General features: G+C 55.5%; 1 protein-coding gene across 1 annotated transcript; it reads left to right on the top strand.

The window, feature by feature from the left end:
- Positions 1-309: 309 nt before the first annotated feature.
- On the top strand, positions 310-18,550 carry LOC132008260 (rho GTPase-activating protein 1). Its single transcript, XM_059386795.1, has 13 exons — positions 310-418; positions 3,876-4,057; positions 4,489-4,584; positions 10,470-10,557; positions 14,015-14,146; positions 14,507-14,593; positions 14,796-14,894; positions 15,240-15,347; positions 15,432-15,508; positions 15,734-15,811; positions 16,226-16,354; positions 16,521-16,624; positions 16,750-18,550. Exons 2-13 carry the CDS (start codon positions 3,925-3,927, stop codon positions 16,936-16,938), a joined length of 1,320 nt encoding a protein of 439 aa, XP_059242778.1. The 5' UTR covers positions 310-418; positions 3,876-3,924; the 3' UTR covers positions 16,939-18,550.
- Positions 18,551-18,990: the final 440 nt, after the last annotated feature.

Genomic DNA, 18,990 nt, shown 5'->3' with positions numbered 1-18,990 from the left:
AGACTCATGGGTGCACAGATCCGGGAGTTGGGGAATACCGGCGAGGCAAAACTCCGTCCGGGAACATTAAGAACCATAGGATTCCAGAGGACCATCAGGGATTCCAGCATCAGAAGAGCGGAACTAATTGTTCCAACCACCTTTTTGGGAGGGACGGGTCGGACACTTATGCTGTCCCCCCTTCGAACCCCTCCACCCCCCACCCCCGTCCCGGCCCTTAGGCCGGCACGTGCAGGAAGTGGGAGGGGATCCTGGAAAGCCATATTTGGACCGGGCAGCGAACCGGAAGTGGGTCGGAGGTGTGGCGGAAGTGGTTGGGGAGTGAGGCGCCCGGGAGGGGGCGGTTCCCGTTCTACCGCGGAGCCGGATGTTTGCCGAGCTTTGACAGGCGTGGCAGAGGGAGCAGTACCCGACCACGGTGAGCTGCAGGGCGTTGGGTCTTCCTGGGTGGTGGTGGTAGAAAAGGAAGGGACTAGACAGGTCGCCGGAAGGGACAGGGTCCGGAGGGGGAAGATCCGAGCAGATCCGAGGGTGGGAGCAGGAATGGGATGGGGCCTAGAATCCTGGCTTTCCCACTGCAGGGATTCAGCCCCATTCCCGGGTCTGCAGTAACGGGACTGAGTTTCCTTCGCTGCTTTCCTCCTGCACTTCCCAGAGCAGAGTCCAGGTCAGATCGTAGTCATCTAGCAAGCCGATGGGAAGGGGAAGTCTCTTTGATCCGATCTGGCGAAACTCTAAGAACAAGAAATTTGGGGGAAGTATTCCAGCCTGCCACTAACTAGGCCACGGATTCATCTCTATTTCTTAATCTCTGCAGTGGGTTAATTACACCCAGTAGGGGTTTTATAAACCCTGAAGCTCTGGACAAACGCACTTGTAGTTGCTATTGTGTCGTGGGATTTGCATTTTCGCAATTCTGGGGCCCCAACCAGGAGGGTGATTCCAGTGCCAAAGAGTTGTTATCTGAGCTCTTCGTGAAGATAAAGGGAGAGGCTTTATCTTTTTATGGGCCCTTTCTGAACCTTCAGAATCACATGAGTGACACTCATTTAGAGAAGTTTTGAGGAATTGACCTGCATCAAGAGACCACCTTATACAGACATAGATTAAAATTTTGACTCTGCTGTATGACCTACCTAAACAATTTGCTTGTTTTTTCTGGTCCTCACTTTCCTCTAAGAGTAAAATGGACTTAGGAGTAAACCTCACTGGTGCTGTTGTGAAGTTAAAAGATAATTTGTCTACTTTATGGTGCTGCATAGGCCCTCAACAAATACTGATTCTCTTCTCCATTTAGGAGATGGTTTCATTCATTCAGTCATTCAACAAATGACAGCTTCTATGTGCTAAATAGGTCAGGGAGTCTTAAATGGATTCTCAGAGGGTCTGTGACCCCCTTAAAATTGCATAAAAGATTTCACGTGTGTGCTGGGTTTTCTTAGGGAAAAAACCCACAGATTTCATCAGAATTTCGGAGAAGTCCAGAGGTTAAAAACTCTGCCTAGAAGGATTCTCAAAGGTTTTTGTACAAGTAGGTGTTTTACCTATACAGAAGGGAAATATTAATCTCAGAGCAGGGAATATTTTGCACAGAGCAGAACAGGGCTTGTAGGTGTCTGGAGCCTTAGGCGGCCAGGATACTTCATTTCCACCACTTTAAATTCGAATTTCCCCGAGCCAGCTTCCCTCACCTTCCCACTGAGGGAGCCAAACTTCAGGATCCCCAGAGGGAAGCAGCTGTGGGTTGGAGGCCAGTCTGGCTGGGAGATGGAAACAACTGTGATTAGTTTTGCTGGAAAAGGAGGTTATGGAATGGGGTTGGGCGTCAGTTCTGAAGAACAAAGTAGTGGTGGAGTTCCTGGAAAAGAGGTGGAGTTCAAGTCCAACTCCCCTTTAGAGGGTGTCCCTCTCCTCTCACACATACTTAAGCTTGCAGCTGTTCCTTCTAATCCTGTTGTTCGCTTTAGTGCAAGTATTTTAGAATACTGGAGAGTTCTGTTTCTGGGAGGAGCCTATGCTTCTATAGATAGGGAAATTTAAGTCTAGTTAGGAAAAAGACTTACCCAGTATCTTTGCAACTCATTGGCTCATGCAGGACTATAATCCAGTTCTCCACAGACCTCATCCCCTGCCTTTTTCATTGCACCTCAGACCCACGGTGTGCGGAAAGACTTCTTGGGGTAGCTGTGGGCAGGGCGAATGGGCAGTTAGTGCCTGGACAGTGACAGAAGAGAAGGCACAGAGAGAAGGTTCAGGCCTAACGGGAGTTACTGTGAGCTGAATTCAGTCCCAGTTACCCAGTGGAGTCCCCTTTTGGGGGACTACTCACAGCCATCTGGCTGAACGAGGGAAGGAGTGATGAATCAGGAGTGGATTCCTCGGCTTAGGGTTGCCTGCATTGGAGGCTTGAAGGGAGTGGGTGAGGTGGGGCGTGGGGCACAGCAGCACTCACTGGGAGAAGTGCGTGCCCAAATAAAAGAGGGTCATCTTTCTCTGCACTCATGAAAGGGACTTATGTTTTGGTGGTATGCAGCAGGAGGGAATAAGGGTAAGAGGCTGAAGGAAAGGAAGAGAAAGTTTTTTCGGTTTTTGGTTTTTGTATGGCCTTTTGGCTCTTTGGCTGCTTGGCTTTGGCTCAGGAGCTTGGAATGGCTTTTGCCACTGAATCAGCGCGGTTGCCCTGGTAACAGGGTGGTTGTTGCTAGGCACAGGGAGCCAGTTTACCATCCAGAGTCCTCAGCTGTGAGGTGGCGTGTGCCGGAGGTTGTCATGTTGCCTCAGAACCCAGAGGTGTTCAGGCTCTGGATCCCAGCTGGCACTTCTCCCTTCCCGTGCCTGGTCTTGTTTTCACTCTTTATCTGTCCTGCCGATTCTCTGACCATATATGTCATTTTTGGACTCCAGGAATGTAGTGGGCTTACAGCAGCCTCTTCTCTGGGGCTGCACTGAGTGGACTGAATCCAATCCAAGAAGAAGCTGCTCCCCTGGGGCTTCACGCAGCCACATCCTTACTACCAGCCCCAGACCTGGGCAAATCCAGCTTTGGCAGCCGGCTCCTCTCCCTCTCAGTCGGCTCTAGATGCGGGTCTGGTTTTCACCTCCTGTGACTCAGCGCTCTGGAGGCTGTGGGCTTCCCCCTTCCCCATCTGTGCTTCCCCAATCCTTGGGGCAGTGTCTTGACCTTTCCCATCTTGAAACTGGTGTCAGGAGCTCCCTACGTATAGGAGTGGGCTCGGGAACCCCCAGGATGCTGCAGATTGCCTGCTGTGACGGGCAGGCAGATTCCAGCCCCTGCTTCCTGTTTCTGTCCTGGTGCAGACGCAGCTGGGCACCTCGACCATGGCCTTTCTTCTGGGACTCTGGGGTCTCTGGCCACCTCCTCTTCTCTGGGCCAAAAGTGAGAGGTGCAGTAGCCAGCGCCACAATTAACCTTTTTCACGAAGGGGGTTTGGAACATCCCCATACACCTTAGATGCTTGCAACATCTCACCTCTGTAACCGTTGGCACCTGGGACGCTTCTGTGCACGATGACCCCTGAGGAGAGGGGCATGGACTTTTCTACCCTCTGCAGCTGGGCCTGCATGACTGTACCAGATGGGTGGTGGGCAGCACAGGGCCTGGCACGGCTCGTCCCTAGCCAGCTGGAAGACCTGAGGGCAGGCTCCAAGCTGCGCCATCCAACTGCCCCAGCTGCCTTTTCTGGCAACATGCCTAAACTGTGGAGAATCCAGGGCAACATGGAGCCCTTGGCCAGGATGCGATGCGTTGAGGAACAGGAACAGGGAGGCTGGGGGAGGAATGAGGGAGAGCAGGAGGGCTTGCTGTAGCCCGTACAAGGGAGATGAGGGTGTCCTGACTTGCCCCCCCACCCCAGGTTTCTCTTCAGGTTCTGTGGAGTGAAGCTGTGGGGGACAGGCCTGGTCATGGACCCGCTTTCAGAGTTGCAGGATGACCTGACCTTGGATGACACTAGCCAGGCTCTGAACCAGCTGAAGCTCGCCTCCATTGATGAGAAGAACTGGCCCTCGGACGAAATGCCCGACTTTCCTAAGTCAGGTGGGTGCTTCTGGATCTCAGGCGGCCTTCCATGCCTTAGAAGGGGAGACTCCAGGCACCTGGGTGGCTCATTGGGTTAAGCTTCTGCCTTCAGCTCAGGTCATGGTCTCAGGGTCCTGGGATCGAGCCCCACATCGGGATCCCTGCTCAGCGGGGAGCCTGCTTCCCCCTCTCTCTGCCTGCCTCTCTGCCTACTTGTGATTTCTCTCTCTGTCAAATAAAAAACTAAAATATTTAAAAAAAAAAAAGAAGGGGAGACTCCCTTCCTATTGAAGGGGGACCCCAGGGGAGCAAGAGGAGGGCAAGCGGAGCAGCCCCAGGGTGGGGCTGGGAGCACAGGTCCCACGGAGGGGAAGATCAGAGAACACGAGTCTCAGGGAGAACACTGCCATCCCCCGCAGCTTATCCCCTGACTTTGCCGTGTTCCACAGATGACTCCAAAAGCAGCTCCCCGGAACCTGTCACTCACCTGAAGTGGGATGACCCTTACTACGACATCGCCCGGCACCAGATTGTGGAGGTGGCAGGTGAGTACACCCACAGTGGCACCTTTTACCTCCTGGTCTGCACTCCCAGCCTGAGGAAGCCCAGCCCTCGTGCCTCAGCGGGAGAGATGGGGCCGGGGTGGGGCCCGGGGACCCTTACTGTGGTCTCACCCCTGACCCTGGGGCTCCTGAGTACAATTTTTTAAAATCACAGACTTGATTGTGATGGCCGCTTGGTCTCTCCCCCAGCAGCCACATCCTGACCTCTGACCCCGTTGTCTCTGTTGGCTGATGGTATGTGGGAGGCAGTGTGGTGGCTTCGTGCCTTGAAGTCAGAGAGCGGTTTGTTTGTAGCTCTGCTGTCTGAGCTCATTTCTTCCTCACGGGGTCGCTGAGAGGATTACAGCAGCCAGTGTCTGTCAGGGCCTATGCGGGAGTCAGAACATAATGGGCCCTGAATAAGTTGCTAGGAAGCTCCCTTCCCTTTGCCCTGATGTCCACTTTTCCACCCTGTCAGTTACTGGGGATCAGGGAGGTACTGGTTCCTTTTGGTGAAAAACCTACCTCCAAGGAAGTCTGGAACAGCAGAGCCTCCTTCCAGAAGTAAGGGGCCCCATGACCCCCTGGAAGCATCAGGTTTCTGGCAGATGTGCTACTGTGCCGAGCGTGGGTATGGAGCTCCCCTTGGGGCTTGGCCTCAGTGAGCTCCCACTTTCTTGTTCGTAACACAGAATGCAGAGGAGGGGAGGTAGCAAGGATGTTGGTGACTGATTTCTGCCCTTAGGGTCCTACTACTACTAGAAGAGGAAAGCAGAGTGGTAGGATTCTTTGTCTTTTCCCTAATGGTTGTCTGTCCTCACTGGTGAGGACAGGCAACGGTAAGCCACAGCATGGCCTTGCTCTGAGACATTGGGGCAGGCAGAGGAAGCCAGGCAGCAGATGGCCTGGAGCCCAGTGGCACGGGCTAAGGGGGCCCTGCAGGCATCTGGCCATAGGGAAGCCACCGGGAGCTCTGGCTCTTCTGAATGCCAGGCTCCAAGAGTGATGGGGCCATTGAAAGAGTCGCCCCTCATGTCAGCAGTGTTTCCGTGGCATTTGTGTTCCTGCTGCCTGCCCTGGCCTGAGTCGGAGGCCTCAGCTGTGGCTTCTTTCACTGCTGCAGAAGCAAGGTTGAGAGTTCTTTCCCAGCCTGGTCCTCACCTGGGGACAGGAGAATCACCTGAATGTTTCAGAAGGTTTCTCTCACTTCCCTAAATGGACCTGCCTGGGGCATGGGGGTGGGTATCTGATGAGATATAACATAGTTTCTATCCTCCCGGATGGTGCGGCCAAGACACCAGGCAGAGCAGGGGGGACCCGCCCCCAGCCAGGCCCCGGGTGACCCCTTTGCTGCGGCATGTTTCTGTTTCCCCAGGATGTGATGAGCCTGAGGGGGCCCAGCCAGGTAGGTGTGTTTCTGGCTCTCTGTGCTTGGCCTCTGGGCTGTGGATCAAGAAGGGCTCTTGGTAGAGGCTGGGGGTGGGGGCGGTGGTGTGGCCGCGTAATTATAGCCCCACTCCTGGGAGCTAGGAGCTGGTGGTACCTGGGAGCCGGAAATAGCAAAGGGTTTTTATAGGAGGTTTGACAGGGGGTGCCATGTGGGGACACCTCCAGAGCCCAAAGGGAAAGGGGCTCCTGGGGATGGAGAGGCCATGTCCTGTGGGGAGAGGCTGGCCTTAGCGCTGGCTCAGGGCCCCTATGGTGGGGGTGTCCCCATGGCTGTGTCTCTCTGACTGCTGAGAAGAGTTTGGATGTCATTTGGCGAGACTATGGTGATGTCCTTCTTGGGAGGCCAGTTTCCCAGCATTAGAAACTGGAGAAAGAGCCCATGTTGGATTGGAGGGCGGGTGTGGGGCGACGTCCCCAACTCGTGTGTAGCCTGCGTCCTCCATGCTGATGGTAGCTGTCCGGCTCCACCGTCAGATTTGACTCAGCCCGAGTGGGTTCTTTCCAGTGGTGTGCTGGCAAACGCTTAACAGTTCGCTCTCCGGAAGGGGGAAAAAAGAGGGCTATTATTTATTGGTAGCATTTGTAATTTCTACCACGCCAGATTCCGAGCACCAACCTGACGTCAGCTGGCTGCAGTATCCCAACCACTGAACAGTTTGATGAATGTGGGAGCCGGCCCCAGCTCCCCAGCTCCCACCTCCCACCCCCTGGGCCCGCGCTGCAGGTTGTGGGCAGCCGGTGGCTGGTCCAGCGGTTCTCAGCCTGCCTGCTGGAGGACGGTGCTGTTGCTGATTAACCCCCAGGCTGGCCCGGAGCGGTCCTGATTGGTATCCGGGGAATGCAGAGGCTCCCTGCTCAGGCAGCTTGCTCTTTTCCTGGTGCTTTCCACAAGTGCCGCGTCTTCTCATCCAGCCCTCGCCCCCAGTGCCCTGGAGACAGCTGAGCGCCCAACTCCTGTCCTCTTAGGCTGTTCTCTCCTGAGGTCAGGAGGGAAGTTCCTTTTCACACTTGCTTTGCGTAGCGACATATTTGCCCTGTGTACTGGCAGGTGCCAAACCACCCAAGAACTTGAGCAACGGGACTCCACTCCAGGGAGGGGAGGACGGCAGGCTAGGCCCTGGGGTCACCCGCGGCTTGTTCCTTGCTTGTCTGAGAGTCTTGCCGTCCAGCACCTTTCCGATCACCCTTTTTGCCCCCATCTGCATCCGACAGAATCCAGCAGGCACTTTTAAGCCCTGTGGTCAGCCTGGAGGACTCAGTGAGGAAAAACACACATTACTTCAGTCAGGGAACAGACAGTCCAGTGAAGGGGTTCTTAGAACTGGTCAGAGTCCTCTTTGAGAACATGAGTGATGTGGACCTCTTCTCTTAGGGCATGTGTGCCTCGTACTTTTCATTGATCATCATGACCTTGGTGGAGTCCCGGTTGAGAAAGGAAAGTTTCCCGTTTATGAGGTGTCAAGGCCAGCTGAGCAAGCCTCGGGCCCCTGGCCCCTCACCTCAATTGCTTGTTTAACCGGTTACCAGCTCTTTAAATTCCACAGCCCTGGGAGCTCGGACTTCCTGTCCTGGCTAAGCCCTTAAACCTGCCAGCCTGTGAGGGCTGCCTCTGTGTTGGGGGAAGGATGAAAAGAATCTTTTGGAATGCCCCTTGCTCCTCCCTGCATTTCCGCCCCCATTCTGGGTCTTTCCTCCACTGAGAGGGGAGCAGGAAGATGTCCCTCCCCTCACAGGCTCATGGCAGAAGGCCCAGGGGTTTCTGAAGTTCCAGATTATGCATGAGGCTGGCTTGACCAGACTGACCCTTTGTCCCTCCTTAACCAGTCTGCTCCTTCTCCAGTCAGGGCCTACGGGAAGAGCTCAGAACAGGCCTGAGAGCCACCCCCACTCGGCTGGAGGGAACCCAGCAGCTCAGGATCTAGGCGAGGGTGTGACAGAAAGCAGGTGGCATCTGGTTCTTCAAAACCGACTGTTTGCTGGATCCAGCTGCACCTTCTCGGGTGGCTTGCAGAGGCTTCTCTGCTCCTAAGTCTGGAGAACCTCTGTGACAGGCTTTGGGAAACTATCTAAAGCGGTCTTGTAACCTAGATATCATGGTGAGCAAACCCTGAAATAGAACCAGGCGTGCATTGTAATGCTGACCGCTGACTCTGTGTAGGCTTCCAGCACAGATGTTTCTCGAATACCTGCCACAGGCTAGCCTCGGGACCAGCACTAGAATTTCTGAGATGGGTGAGACATGATCCCTGCTCATAAGCCAGTGTAGGGGACAGGCACATAAACAATTCTGCAGAAGAGTCAAAGTGTCACAACAGAGATGGGAGCCCTGAAAACGTTTCAGCTAAACTGTCTGGGGAAAGGAAGGAGGAGCGGACACAGGCTTCTGGGAGGAGATCCTGCCTGGAATAAGTCTTAAGGGTTCCGAGGAGTTAGTCTGGAGAAGGGTTGCGGAATTGTCTTGAGAAGTTCTGTCTGGCAAGAGAAACAGCAGAGGCCCTAAAGCTGCCTGGTGTGGACTGGGTGGGAGGCACATCAGTGTTGGAAGTGTGCATGGTGTCGAGCCTGGAGAGTCCTGCAAGTCATTCCAAAGAACATCTACAGGGTGTACAGGGCGGTGGGGTGGGGGCAGATTGTTTATCTGGGGTGGAGTTCAGGAGGAAGACGGATTCAAGGCAGGACAGCTGCGGGCAGGTAGGGCAGGTAAGTGTTCGTCATTCTCCAGAGCTAGAAGTTGGGGCAGCTTTCAGATGGAGGAGCAGAGCCTCTCCCTAGGCTTGGGATATTTTGGGTGGAGATGGACTGGTTGGAGGGGCTGATCTAGAGGTTGGACAGGGTAGTCAGACTGCTGGCAGTGAGGTGCTGAATCAGGCCAGTGCACCAAGCCATGCAGCCAGCGGGGCCTGGGGCCATGCTGCCCACATTCCAGAAGCCTCCTTCAGCCCCTCTGATGAGTCCTGCCTCAGCCCTGCAGAAAAGGGTCAGAGCCTTGGCAACTGCTTTGGAAAAGTACTGACTCCTGGGTTAAGTCCCTGACCGAGAAGAAGCATCATGGTTTACTAAATATGGAGAAGGACACTCAGCAAGGCTTTGGTGGGAGGGGTGGTCCTTAGTCCGCAGAGGTGGGTGGAGAACACAGTCCATGCATTTCATGTGTTGTATAAGTATTTTCATTTGCCTCTGAAGCAATGGCAGTTAGGCAGTTGTGGTTTGGTGTCCCTGGAGAGGCGTGAAGGTAAAGAGGCAGGGAGGGTTCTTGGGACACGGAGTGGGGACCAAGCCTTGTCCTTATCGAGCTTTGTTTGGTGTCCCTGATCTGTGATGACCCTGGAGGAGCATCTCACCTTGGAGGGCAGTAGCTCCCCGGCTTCCCAACAAAGCCAGATGATCAGACCATCAAATAGTGACCAGTTTTAGATGGACACCCCTGAGCGATTACAGCCAAACAAGCATTTTTCCAAAGCATTACAAACGCCTCTGAACTCCATTTTCTATTGAATATCCTTAATGAGAAAGGATATGATTTTTAGAAATGTCCAGAAGTCAGAGCCAAGTGTGGTTATTATAATCCTAGTAATAAAATCAGGAAGTGCTGCTAGTGGTCAAAAATGAGACCGGTGTCATTACTCCCATGTTCTCCATGGCCCTGGACTTGCTGAGAAGGCAGCCTCAAGACGCTTTCCAAATGCATGCTGCTGAGAGGGGATGCTTCTGGAACAATCATGGGCTTTTAAGATGACTGTTTGGCAAGGTCACAATTGCTTGGGTGGGTGTGACTTTCAATTTTTTTTAGTTAACCATTTTAAAATGTGCAGTCGGTGCTATTTCGGACCTTCACAGTGGGGTGCAGCCACCTCTGTCTAGTCACACAGCTTCATCCCTACTCACACCGGGTCCCGTAACCAGAAACAACCAGTCCGTAACCAGAAACAACCAGTCCGTAACCCAGCAACTGGCAGCCACGGATGTGCTGTGAATTTGCCTATTCTAGATAACTCCCATAAATGGAGTCCTACAATAGGTAGCCTTTGGGGTCTGGCTCCTTTCACTTAGCTCACTTAGCATCCTGTTCTCAGGGTCCATTCACAATGTAGGATGGATCAGTACTTCATCCTTTTTTGTGGCCAACCCACATCCCTTTTGCATGGATATACCACATTTCCTTGAGCCATTCACGCGTTGATGGGCGTGTGGGTGTTTCCGCCGGGTGGGACTTTGAGTTAGCGATATTTTTTTAGACCCCAGCTCAGTAGCCCTGAGAGCAGCCTGTCCCTTTTTCTTCAGCGACACATGCCTGAATGCAGACCGCTGCCCAGGCTGTGTGTCGGCCGTTCTGGCCCCTCTACCACGTGGCTCGGGTCTCCGGGCCTGGCACCCTGAGCTCCTCGCCCCGCTTCTCTCCGTTGATCTTCGACTCACCACTCAACTTTCTCTGCACCTAGGAGATGACAAGTATGGGCGGAAGATCATTGTGTTCAGTGCCTGCCGGATGCCCCCGAGCCACCAGCTGGACCACAGCAAACTCTTGGGGTGAGTACCCACAGGGATGGTGGTGGGACAGGTGACCAGACCCCCTCCCACCATTGCCTGATGCCCAATGGTACCTAGAGGTACCAAGCTGCCTCCCTCCACGCCTCTCCTCTCGCCCCAAGGGAGCTATTCTTTACATTTTGGGGAGAGCACGGGGCTAGGTGTCCGACCCGTTTCTAGTCCGGGAAACTGCAGCCTTGGCAGGTGTCTTCATCCCTCACCGAGGGCGTCAAAATGCAGCCCTCCTTCCTTGTAGGGTGGAGAGAGTGCCCACAAACACGCTTGGAAAAGTAAAATACTGTCCCCCGGTGCGGGCTGGTGGGGATGATGTGTCGCTTGTGCTGTGCTTACAGTTCATCGTTTACATGAATGATTTGGGGGTTTTTGTGCCAAATTTGGTGCCAGTGGCCTCTGTACCTGTCTGGGTCCTGTTGGTAAATACATGTACTAGCTCTGGCTGGTCTAGAAATTGAATGCCAGTCTGAAAGCTGATTGAAAGCAGGAGTTTGACAGACCTGTTCTTTCCTATTTTTTTTTTTTTTAAGATTTTATCTATTTCACAGAGAGAGAGAAAGGGGAGGAGCAGAGGGAGAGGGATAAGCAGACTCTGTGCTGAGCGCGGGGCGTGCCATGGGACTCGATCTCACGACCCTGAGATCTCGATCTCATGACCCTGAGATCGTGACCTGAGCCGAAACCAAGAGTCAGAGTCTTAACCAACTGCACCGCCCAGGCGCACCTGCCAGACCCTGCTCTGATGAGCATTCATTACTGAGCCGCAGCGGGCTGCCGGCTCATGCCCGACCTCCATGGAGGCAGAGCCCTAGCCGACTCCTCCTGAGGCCCCTTTGTGTGTGTGCAGTTAGCGTGTTGCACGTCTTTCCTCGTCTCTTCAAAGCACTCCCCGAAACTGAAGGTGGCTGCGCTGCCCGTACCAGCTCTTCGGGATCCTGAATGGTTGTGTGTGAGTGTGCGTGGGTGTGTGGGTGTGGGAGGGGCGGGGAAGGGTCCGGGACAGTCTGTGTGTGTGGGGGGGTGTGGGTGTGTGTGGATGGTGGTGGTGTGTGTGTAGGGGTGAGGAGGGGTCAGGGACAGACTGTGTGTGGAACAGAGTAGGGGTGGGAGGGGAGGGGTCAGGGACAGGCCAGGGGTGCGGCTGCAGAAGGGGAAGGGCCTGAGTGCAGAGTCCACAGCTTGATGAGCCAGGCCTGAGGCTCTCCAGCCTTGTGGGAGTTTTCTGTCAGGCCTCCGGAGCCCTTCTCCTGTCGCCCCCCAGCCAGGCAGGCAGAGCCTTGTTGAGGCCCATCACATGGCCCAGCCAGGAACAGGTCAGGGAGCTCAGCCTGAGGGTGGCTGAGGCACACACCCTACCCTTCGGTTTAGCGTACAGCGACTGAGTTGGCAGGTGACAGACTCCTGGCCAGATAATAGTTGGAGGAAGTCAGAGGAAAGAGATGGGAAAGCACCCAGGTTTCAGGAGAGCGCTTGCTGAGTCCGCTCCACTCTTCCTCTGACTTCTGGAAGCCCTCCGCCATCCGTCCTGTCTGTCCCCCCCATCCCTTCCTAGAGGGGGTCTTCCTGACCTCCCTCCCCAGCCTGCAGGGCAGCACTTTCCTCGCGGGTCAGTCTCATTATTGCAGCTGAGGCCTTTCCCGGCCGTCCAGCCACATCTGGGGGTTGGAAGAGAAAGTGCCCGAAGCTTGGATTCAGAAGACCAGTTAAGCTTCCCTCTGCCTCTTACCAGCTGTGTGTTTGGGGGCAGTTCTCTTCTGAATCCTATAAAAATAAGATTTGTGTCCACCTCACGGGGTTGTCGTGGGCATTTGGTAAGATAAGATGCATGAAATGCCGTCGTATACATTTGTAAAGTACTACAGATTTCAAGGATTTAAAAAAAATGTAAGTAGCTTTAAAGAAAAAATACAGACAATGATAAATAAAATCTCCCGTGAACCTACCACCCGGAGAGAAAACTGCAGTTAATATTTTCGTGTATTCACCTATTTTTTTTCTATAATGTAAATAGATCTTTTTGTAGTCATCTCTATTCCCCATAACGTTACCTTCTGAGCACTAAATACACTTCCAAGACATCTTTTAAAAACATGTTATCGGCGTACCACTTGACGAATTTTCAGAAACTGAATACACCCGTCCACACCCACAGACTTCCCTTTGTTCTTCTAGCCGGTTCCTCAGAGGGTAGGCACTCTCTTGACACCTGACTTCACAGATTGCTTCTGTCTGCAGAAACATCCCGCGAGGTGTCCTATTTCTAGATGGCCTGTAATTTATTTAACCAATTCCCTGTTCCTGAACAGTTAGCTTGCTGCTCAAAAAATGTTTTTCCATTGTAAAACAGGCTGCTGTGAACAGCCTTCTACCAAAACAGTTCTGCTCCTTTCTTTTTTTTTTTTTTTTAAAGATTTTATTTATTTATCAGAGAGAGAGGGGGGGAGAGAGCGAGCACAGGCAGACAGAATGGCAGGCAGAGGCAGAGGGAGAAGCAGGCTCCCCGCCAAGCAAGGAGCCTGATGTGGGACTCAATCCCAGGACGCTGGGATCATGACCTGAGCCGAAGGCAGCTGCTTAACCAACTGAGCCACCCAGGCGTCCCAGTTCTGCTCCTTTCTGATTGTTCTTTAGGATGACTTCCTGGACATATTTTTACCAGGTCGAAGAGCATGGACTTTTTTTTAGCTTCTGATAAACATTACTTTATTGCCCTCCAAAAGGTCATAACATCCAGCAAAGGATGACTGTATTGTCACTGCAGTTTTTGCTGTCTTGTAGTTGCAGACTGCTGTCTTTTTATGTCATAGCCCTTTGTAAGCTTGGAGTTTTCAGTGTGTCCAGGGCTCGGTTACCGTGGAGCAGTAATAATCCAGCTTTAACACTGCGCATGCCTGCCTGTGTGGTCAGGTCAGCAGGATGAACTTATAGTTCAGCTCCAGGCTCCAGTGCAAGCTGGGTGACTCTGATTTAGCATTTAACCTCCCTGAGCCTCACTGGCCTCACGTTTAAGGAGGGGATAATCAGCCCCAGCTGTTATGAGGGAGGCACGAGATGATGTATGTGGAGTGCTTGGCAGACACTAAAAGATAAAATATTGATGCATGGTGACTGTCATCATCATGATCGCCTCGGGACGGTCCCATAGGGAGTGTTACTCCCATTTTTCTGCAGGGTATGCGAGAGGGCCCCAGTTCCAGTCCTGGTCTCCTGGTTTCTGGCCGGGGCTGCTGTTCTCATTCTTCTTCCTCCGCCCAGCCCAGCCGCCACCCGGAACCTCCTCCGCACAGTGGAGCGGGTGATTCCGCAGCCAGAACAGGCAGTGCAGGAGAGGGGCTCGTGGGGAGGTGGAGGATGGACACAGGGGATGCTTGCGGTGCCAGGCTGTGCCTCCAGGGGCCCCCCCGAATCGAGGCTAGGCCTGAGTGGGGCTTGGCTCTCGTAGGTACCTGAAGCACACGCTGGACCAGTACGTGGAGAGTGACTATACGCTGCTCTACCTGCACCACGGCCTGACCAGCGACAACAAGCCCTCGCTCAGCTGGCTCCGGGACGCCTACCGCGAGTTTGACCGCAAGTGGGTTGGGGCCCGGGGGCAAATGGCTGTGGACCGCTGCCCTCTGCCTGCTCAGGATCTTATTCCATGTTGGGGGGGACGGAGGAAGCAGGTCCCCCCTCCCCCCACCCCACTCCTCACCCCGCCCTGGGTAAAAGCAAAGAACCTGAATTTGGAACCTCCTAGGCTTAAATCCCAGTCTCTGTACTTCCTTGGTGTGACCTCTCTTGAGTCTCTGTTTCCTGGTCTGTAAAATGGGACAACCACGGCACCTACCTCTCAGGCCTTCCCTGAGTACGCAGATCAGAAAGTGCACCCAAAGAACCTGGCTCTGAGCCTCCCCACCACACCCGCTGCTGAGTTCCTGGTGTCTCTCTGCAGGTACAAGAAGAACATTAAGGCCCTGTACATCGTGCACCCCACCATGTTCATCAAGACCCTGCTCATCCTCTTTAAGCCCATCATTAGGTGAGGAGGCTGATCGGGAGGACAGCGGCCTCCCCGTGCTTCCCTTGGAGCTCTGAACCAGACCCCCGAGGCAGCCAATCCTTCTGGCTTCATGGGGCCCAGCTGTGTCTGATTTCGGGGGGGGGGGGCTACTGAGGGGGAGGTGGAAGCCTGCCGAAATGGGCCCACCGGTGCCTCCCCATGCCCTTTATTCTGCCTGCAGCTTCAAGTTCGGGCAGAAGATCTTCTATGTCAATTACCTGAGCGAGCTGAGCGAGCACGTGAAGCTGGAGCAACTGGGAATCCCTCGCCAAGTGCTCAAGTGAGGCGGGGGCGGGGGCTCAAGTGTGTGCCAAGCTCGCAGGGGCCGGGGGACATGCCAGCCAAGGGGGAGGTAGCTTCGAGCAGCCCCGGATGAGCAGAGGAGGTGAAGGTAGTGACAAAGAGCCCGCGCAGGGGTCGGAGAGTGCGGGTTCAGATCCCCCTTCTGTCCCTTAAAGAGCTCTGTGACTGCAGCCCCTCAGCCCTGCCTGGCTCGGTCGTGTGTTGTGCAGGGCTGCCAGGCGGCTTGGGTGAAGTGACCCTCGGCTGCGCCTGACGAACGAGGGTTGCCAACGTGACCGCAAAGTCAGGTCGGCAGCCTGACCCTCCCATCTGCCTCCCCAAGGTATGACGACTTCCTCAAATCCACACAGAAGAGCCCTGCCACTGCCCCCAAGCCCATGCCACCACGGCCTCCTCTGCCCAACCAGCAGTTCGGGGTCTCGCTGCAGCAGTGAGTAGGGGAGAGGCGGGCAGGCCTGGCCAGTGGGGGCTGCAGAGGGCAGCAGACCCCGCTCACTGCCCCTGTTCCCAACAGCCTCCAGGAGAAGAACCCAGAGCAGGAGCCCATTCCGCTTGTGCTCCGGGAGACGGTTGCCCACCTGCAGGCTCACGGTGAGTGCCAAGGCCACTCACTGGCCACAGGGCCTGTAGGACCTGCCCCTTCCCCTTCAGCCCTGACCCCTGACCCCTCCTCAGCTTGGCCTCCCAGTCCCCTCGGGAAGCTGCAGGTGCACCGGCGCCTGCACCGACCCTGCCTGGAGCTTTGAGACTGAGCGGGTCCAGGCATCTACACCCTGCCCCAGAGCCTAGACTCACCGGGGCCCTGCTATTCCCCAGCTCTCACCACTGAGGGGATTTTCCGGAGGTCGGCCAACACCCAGGTGGTGCGGGAAGTACAGCAGAAGTACAACATGGGTGAGTGGTAGGGGGCTGTGCCCAGGGTCGCAGGGCCAGTACGGATCCTGGGGGTCTGGTGAGCTGGGGACCTCTCTGTGACTGTGAGGGGGCCTCTTTGCTTTCTGCTCCCCTGTGAGCAAGGGCCCCATGTTCTGTTCCTGCTCGACATTCTGTGGCGTTTGGCCCGACTGCAGGGGTCCTGCTCCTGCCTGGCTGTCCCAGGCCTGCTGCCTCATCTGTCAGGCTTCCAGGTCCTGGGTTTCAGGAGTCACTGTAGTGCATGCTAGTGGTCCCGGATCTACCAGGTCCCCTCGTCACAGAGCGAGAGGGAAGGTCTATGGGAGAGGAGGCTCCACAGAGGGGTGGGGGGTGCTGCACAGTGGGCTCTGCTTAGCCTCCAGGCTAGGCCCACTCCCCCCCACCCCGCCCTAGGGCTGCCAGTGGACTTCGACCAGTACAATGATCTGCACCTGCCCGCCGTCATCCTCAAGACCTTCCTCCGGGAGCTTCCTGAGCCCCTGCTCACCTTTGACCTGTACCCCCACGTCGTGGGCTTCCTCAGTGAGTGCCCCCACCCTCCCTTCCCCCGCTCTGTGCTGTTTCTGCTGGGTTGGGGTCAGGCCTGGACAGCAGGCAGGTTTGGTTTGTCCGCCAAGAAAAGGCTGGGGGGATCTTGGCTCTGGCTCATGTCCCCAGTTGCTGTGACCCGGGCCCTGGTTCCTTTCAGACATTGATGAGAGCCAGAGAGTGGAGGCGACACTGCAGGCACTCCAGGCGCTGCCTGAGGAGAACTACCAGGTGCTTCGTTTCCTCGTTGCCTTCCTGGTGCAGGTGAGACCAGGGCCTCTGAGGTCTGCCCGGAGGAGGGCGGGAGAAGAAACCACCAGCCCACCGCTCCTGGTCATGGGAAGCAGGGTCCGTGGCTTCCTGCTGGAGCACCCCAATTCCCTCCACAGATTTCTGCCCACTGTGACCAGAACAAGATGACCAACACTAACCTGGCTGTTGTCTTCGGCCCTAACCTGCTGTGGGCCAAGGATGCTGCCATCACCCTCAAAGCCATTAATCCCATCAACACGTTCACCAAGTTCCTTCTGGATCACCATGGGGAGTTGTTCCCCAGCCCTGACTCCCGAGGCCTCTGAGCTCTGCCCTGCTGCCCCTTCTCGGAGAGCCCCAACGGGGACTCTTCCTCCTGGCTTCAGCCTTACGGGAGCGTGGGGTTCCTGCCCAGGAAGGGGCCGTGAGGCCCTGGGAGCTGGAAGCTGGGGCCAGCCAACCGGGCAGCTCTTCCTCCCACTCTGTCCAGCCTGCCTCACCAGCCCCAGAGGCCGCGCTGTAACTACGGGACATTATTCTTTGCCTTATACTTCTCACTGCCTCCTTGGATCCCTGGCTCCTAGCCAGGCTCTGCAGCGCTGGCCTTGGCTCTTCCGGCGGGAAGACGACTGACCCCAGCAACTGCTTCCCCACTTTCTCCTGCCTCTCTTCTGGCTACTGCGGAGGCCTAAATCACTGCCAGCTGGGCTGGTAGCTGGGCCTGGTCCTCCCCTTCTGGCCGCTGGGGAATAAGCTGCTGAGCTGGGCTGGCTTGGGCCCGCCCTACCGAGGCACCTCCCTGCCTGGGTGAAGGCCTGTGTGCGACCACCTGCTCCTGTCCTCCCCTCTAGAGGTTCAGCCTTGGGTGTTGACACGGCTAAGGACTGGCAAGGCCGCAGTCTGCTTCCTGCTTCTGCCTGCTTCTCTTGCACACATCCTGGGTCAGCCCTGCTCAAGTGATACTGCCCCCAGGATGTCCTAGCCCCCTGGTTCTGCCAGGACTGGCAGCTTGGATGATAGGGTTGAGCCCAGCATCCATTTGAAACAGTCACTCCATTCCTGCCCAAAAGCCCCCGGTGTCTGGTTGGGCCAGTGACAGTCTCAGCTCCCCATGCCTTGCCTCCCCCCTCTTCCCACTTCCACAGATCCTCAGCCTAATGTGGACAGGTCTGTGGTGGGGTCACAGGTCACACTGGTCCCTGCTCTGGCTGGAAGCGACTCAGTGCCTCAGGACCTGTGGCTTCTTCCTCCAGCTAGTGACTCCTTGAGAGGCTGAACAGAGACCTTGCTAATTAAGTTAACCCCTGCTGGGGAAGTTCTAGCAACATCCCCCAGGGTCTCTGGGCCCCAGGGCCCTGTCATCTTTCAGAAAACCTGGACCTGGATGATTGGTACTTCTCATTCCCACTGTGTTCCTTAGAATTACACACCTTCCTGGTGAACGCTGGGGACCCCACTTCCTGCAGCCTTGTCCCCTGGTAGCAGAGGGAAGTACCTGCACAGTGGCCCTGCCCCCCTAGCCTTGGTCAGAGCCTGTACTGTGGGGGCCCTCATGGACCAGCCCAGCCCCATCTGCACTGTGGGCGTGGCCTGGGTCCTGACCTCACTGGGTTCTCCCCCCCAGGATGGTAGTACATCAGGACTCCCCTGGGCCTGGAGTAGCTGCTGGTTCTGTGTGGCTCCCTGTGTCTCTGGCCTGAGTCAGGCTTCTGCTTTCTGTCCTCCTCTGTCTATCAGGTGTTCTGCACAGCCCCATTTACTGGGGAGCCTCGTAGATCTCTCTGGTCTTTCTCGTGTCCCCTGTCCCACTGGTCTTACCCGGGGGAGGGGGAGAGTACTGTGAATCAAGTGTTCACATTCACACTTAGTAACTTCTAGGCACCAATCATGTATTTCACCTTTGCACTTTTTGTATTTCAATAAAAAAGTATGATGGAACACTGCCCGCCTGAAGTTAGGGAGCATGCCCGGAGGCTCAGAACGGCGGGAGGTGTGTGGTTGTGGAAGCCGAGCAGGTGGGGCCTCCAGAAGTCCCCTCTGCGGTCCACCGGACCCCATCCGTCCTTGTCTTGTTCCCTTGGGAGTGGGTATGAAGCTGCTTTCTGACGTGCCCAGGCCTGCACGTGTGAACGGTGACCCCCACATTGCTTGTGTGCAACATCCCAATGGGCTGGCAAGGGCAGTGTCCCATGACCAAGGCCTCTTCTGGTCCTGAACAGAGGGGACTGTGGTGCCAGGAGTGTGGCCTTGAGTCCCGGTGCCATCACCCTCCATCATATCCTCAGGCCACCTGAAGACCGTCTCTTCCTTTCTGAGGCTCCAAAATGATGCAAACAGGACATTACAGAGCAAGTGCCCAGTGGTGACCAGAATGACCG

Source organism: Mustela nigripes, unplaced genomic scaffold, assembly GCF_022355385.1.
Source record: "Mustela nigripes isolate SB6536 unplaced genomic scaffold, MUSNIG.SB6536 HiC_scaffold_76, whole genome shotgun sequence".
NCBI classification, from domain to species: Eukaryota; Metazoa; Chordata; class Mammalia; order Carnivora; family Mustelidae; genus Mustela; species Mustela nigripes.
The sequence above is the reverse complement of the archived record's forward strand: the minus strand, read 5'-3'. Positions and strand labels throughout refer to the sequence as shown.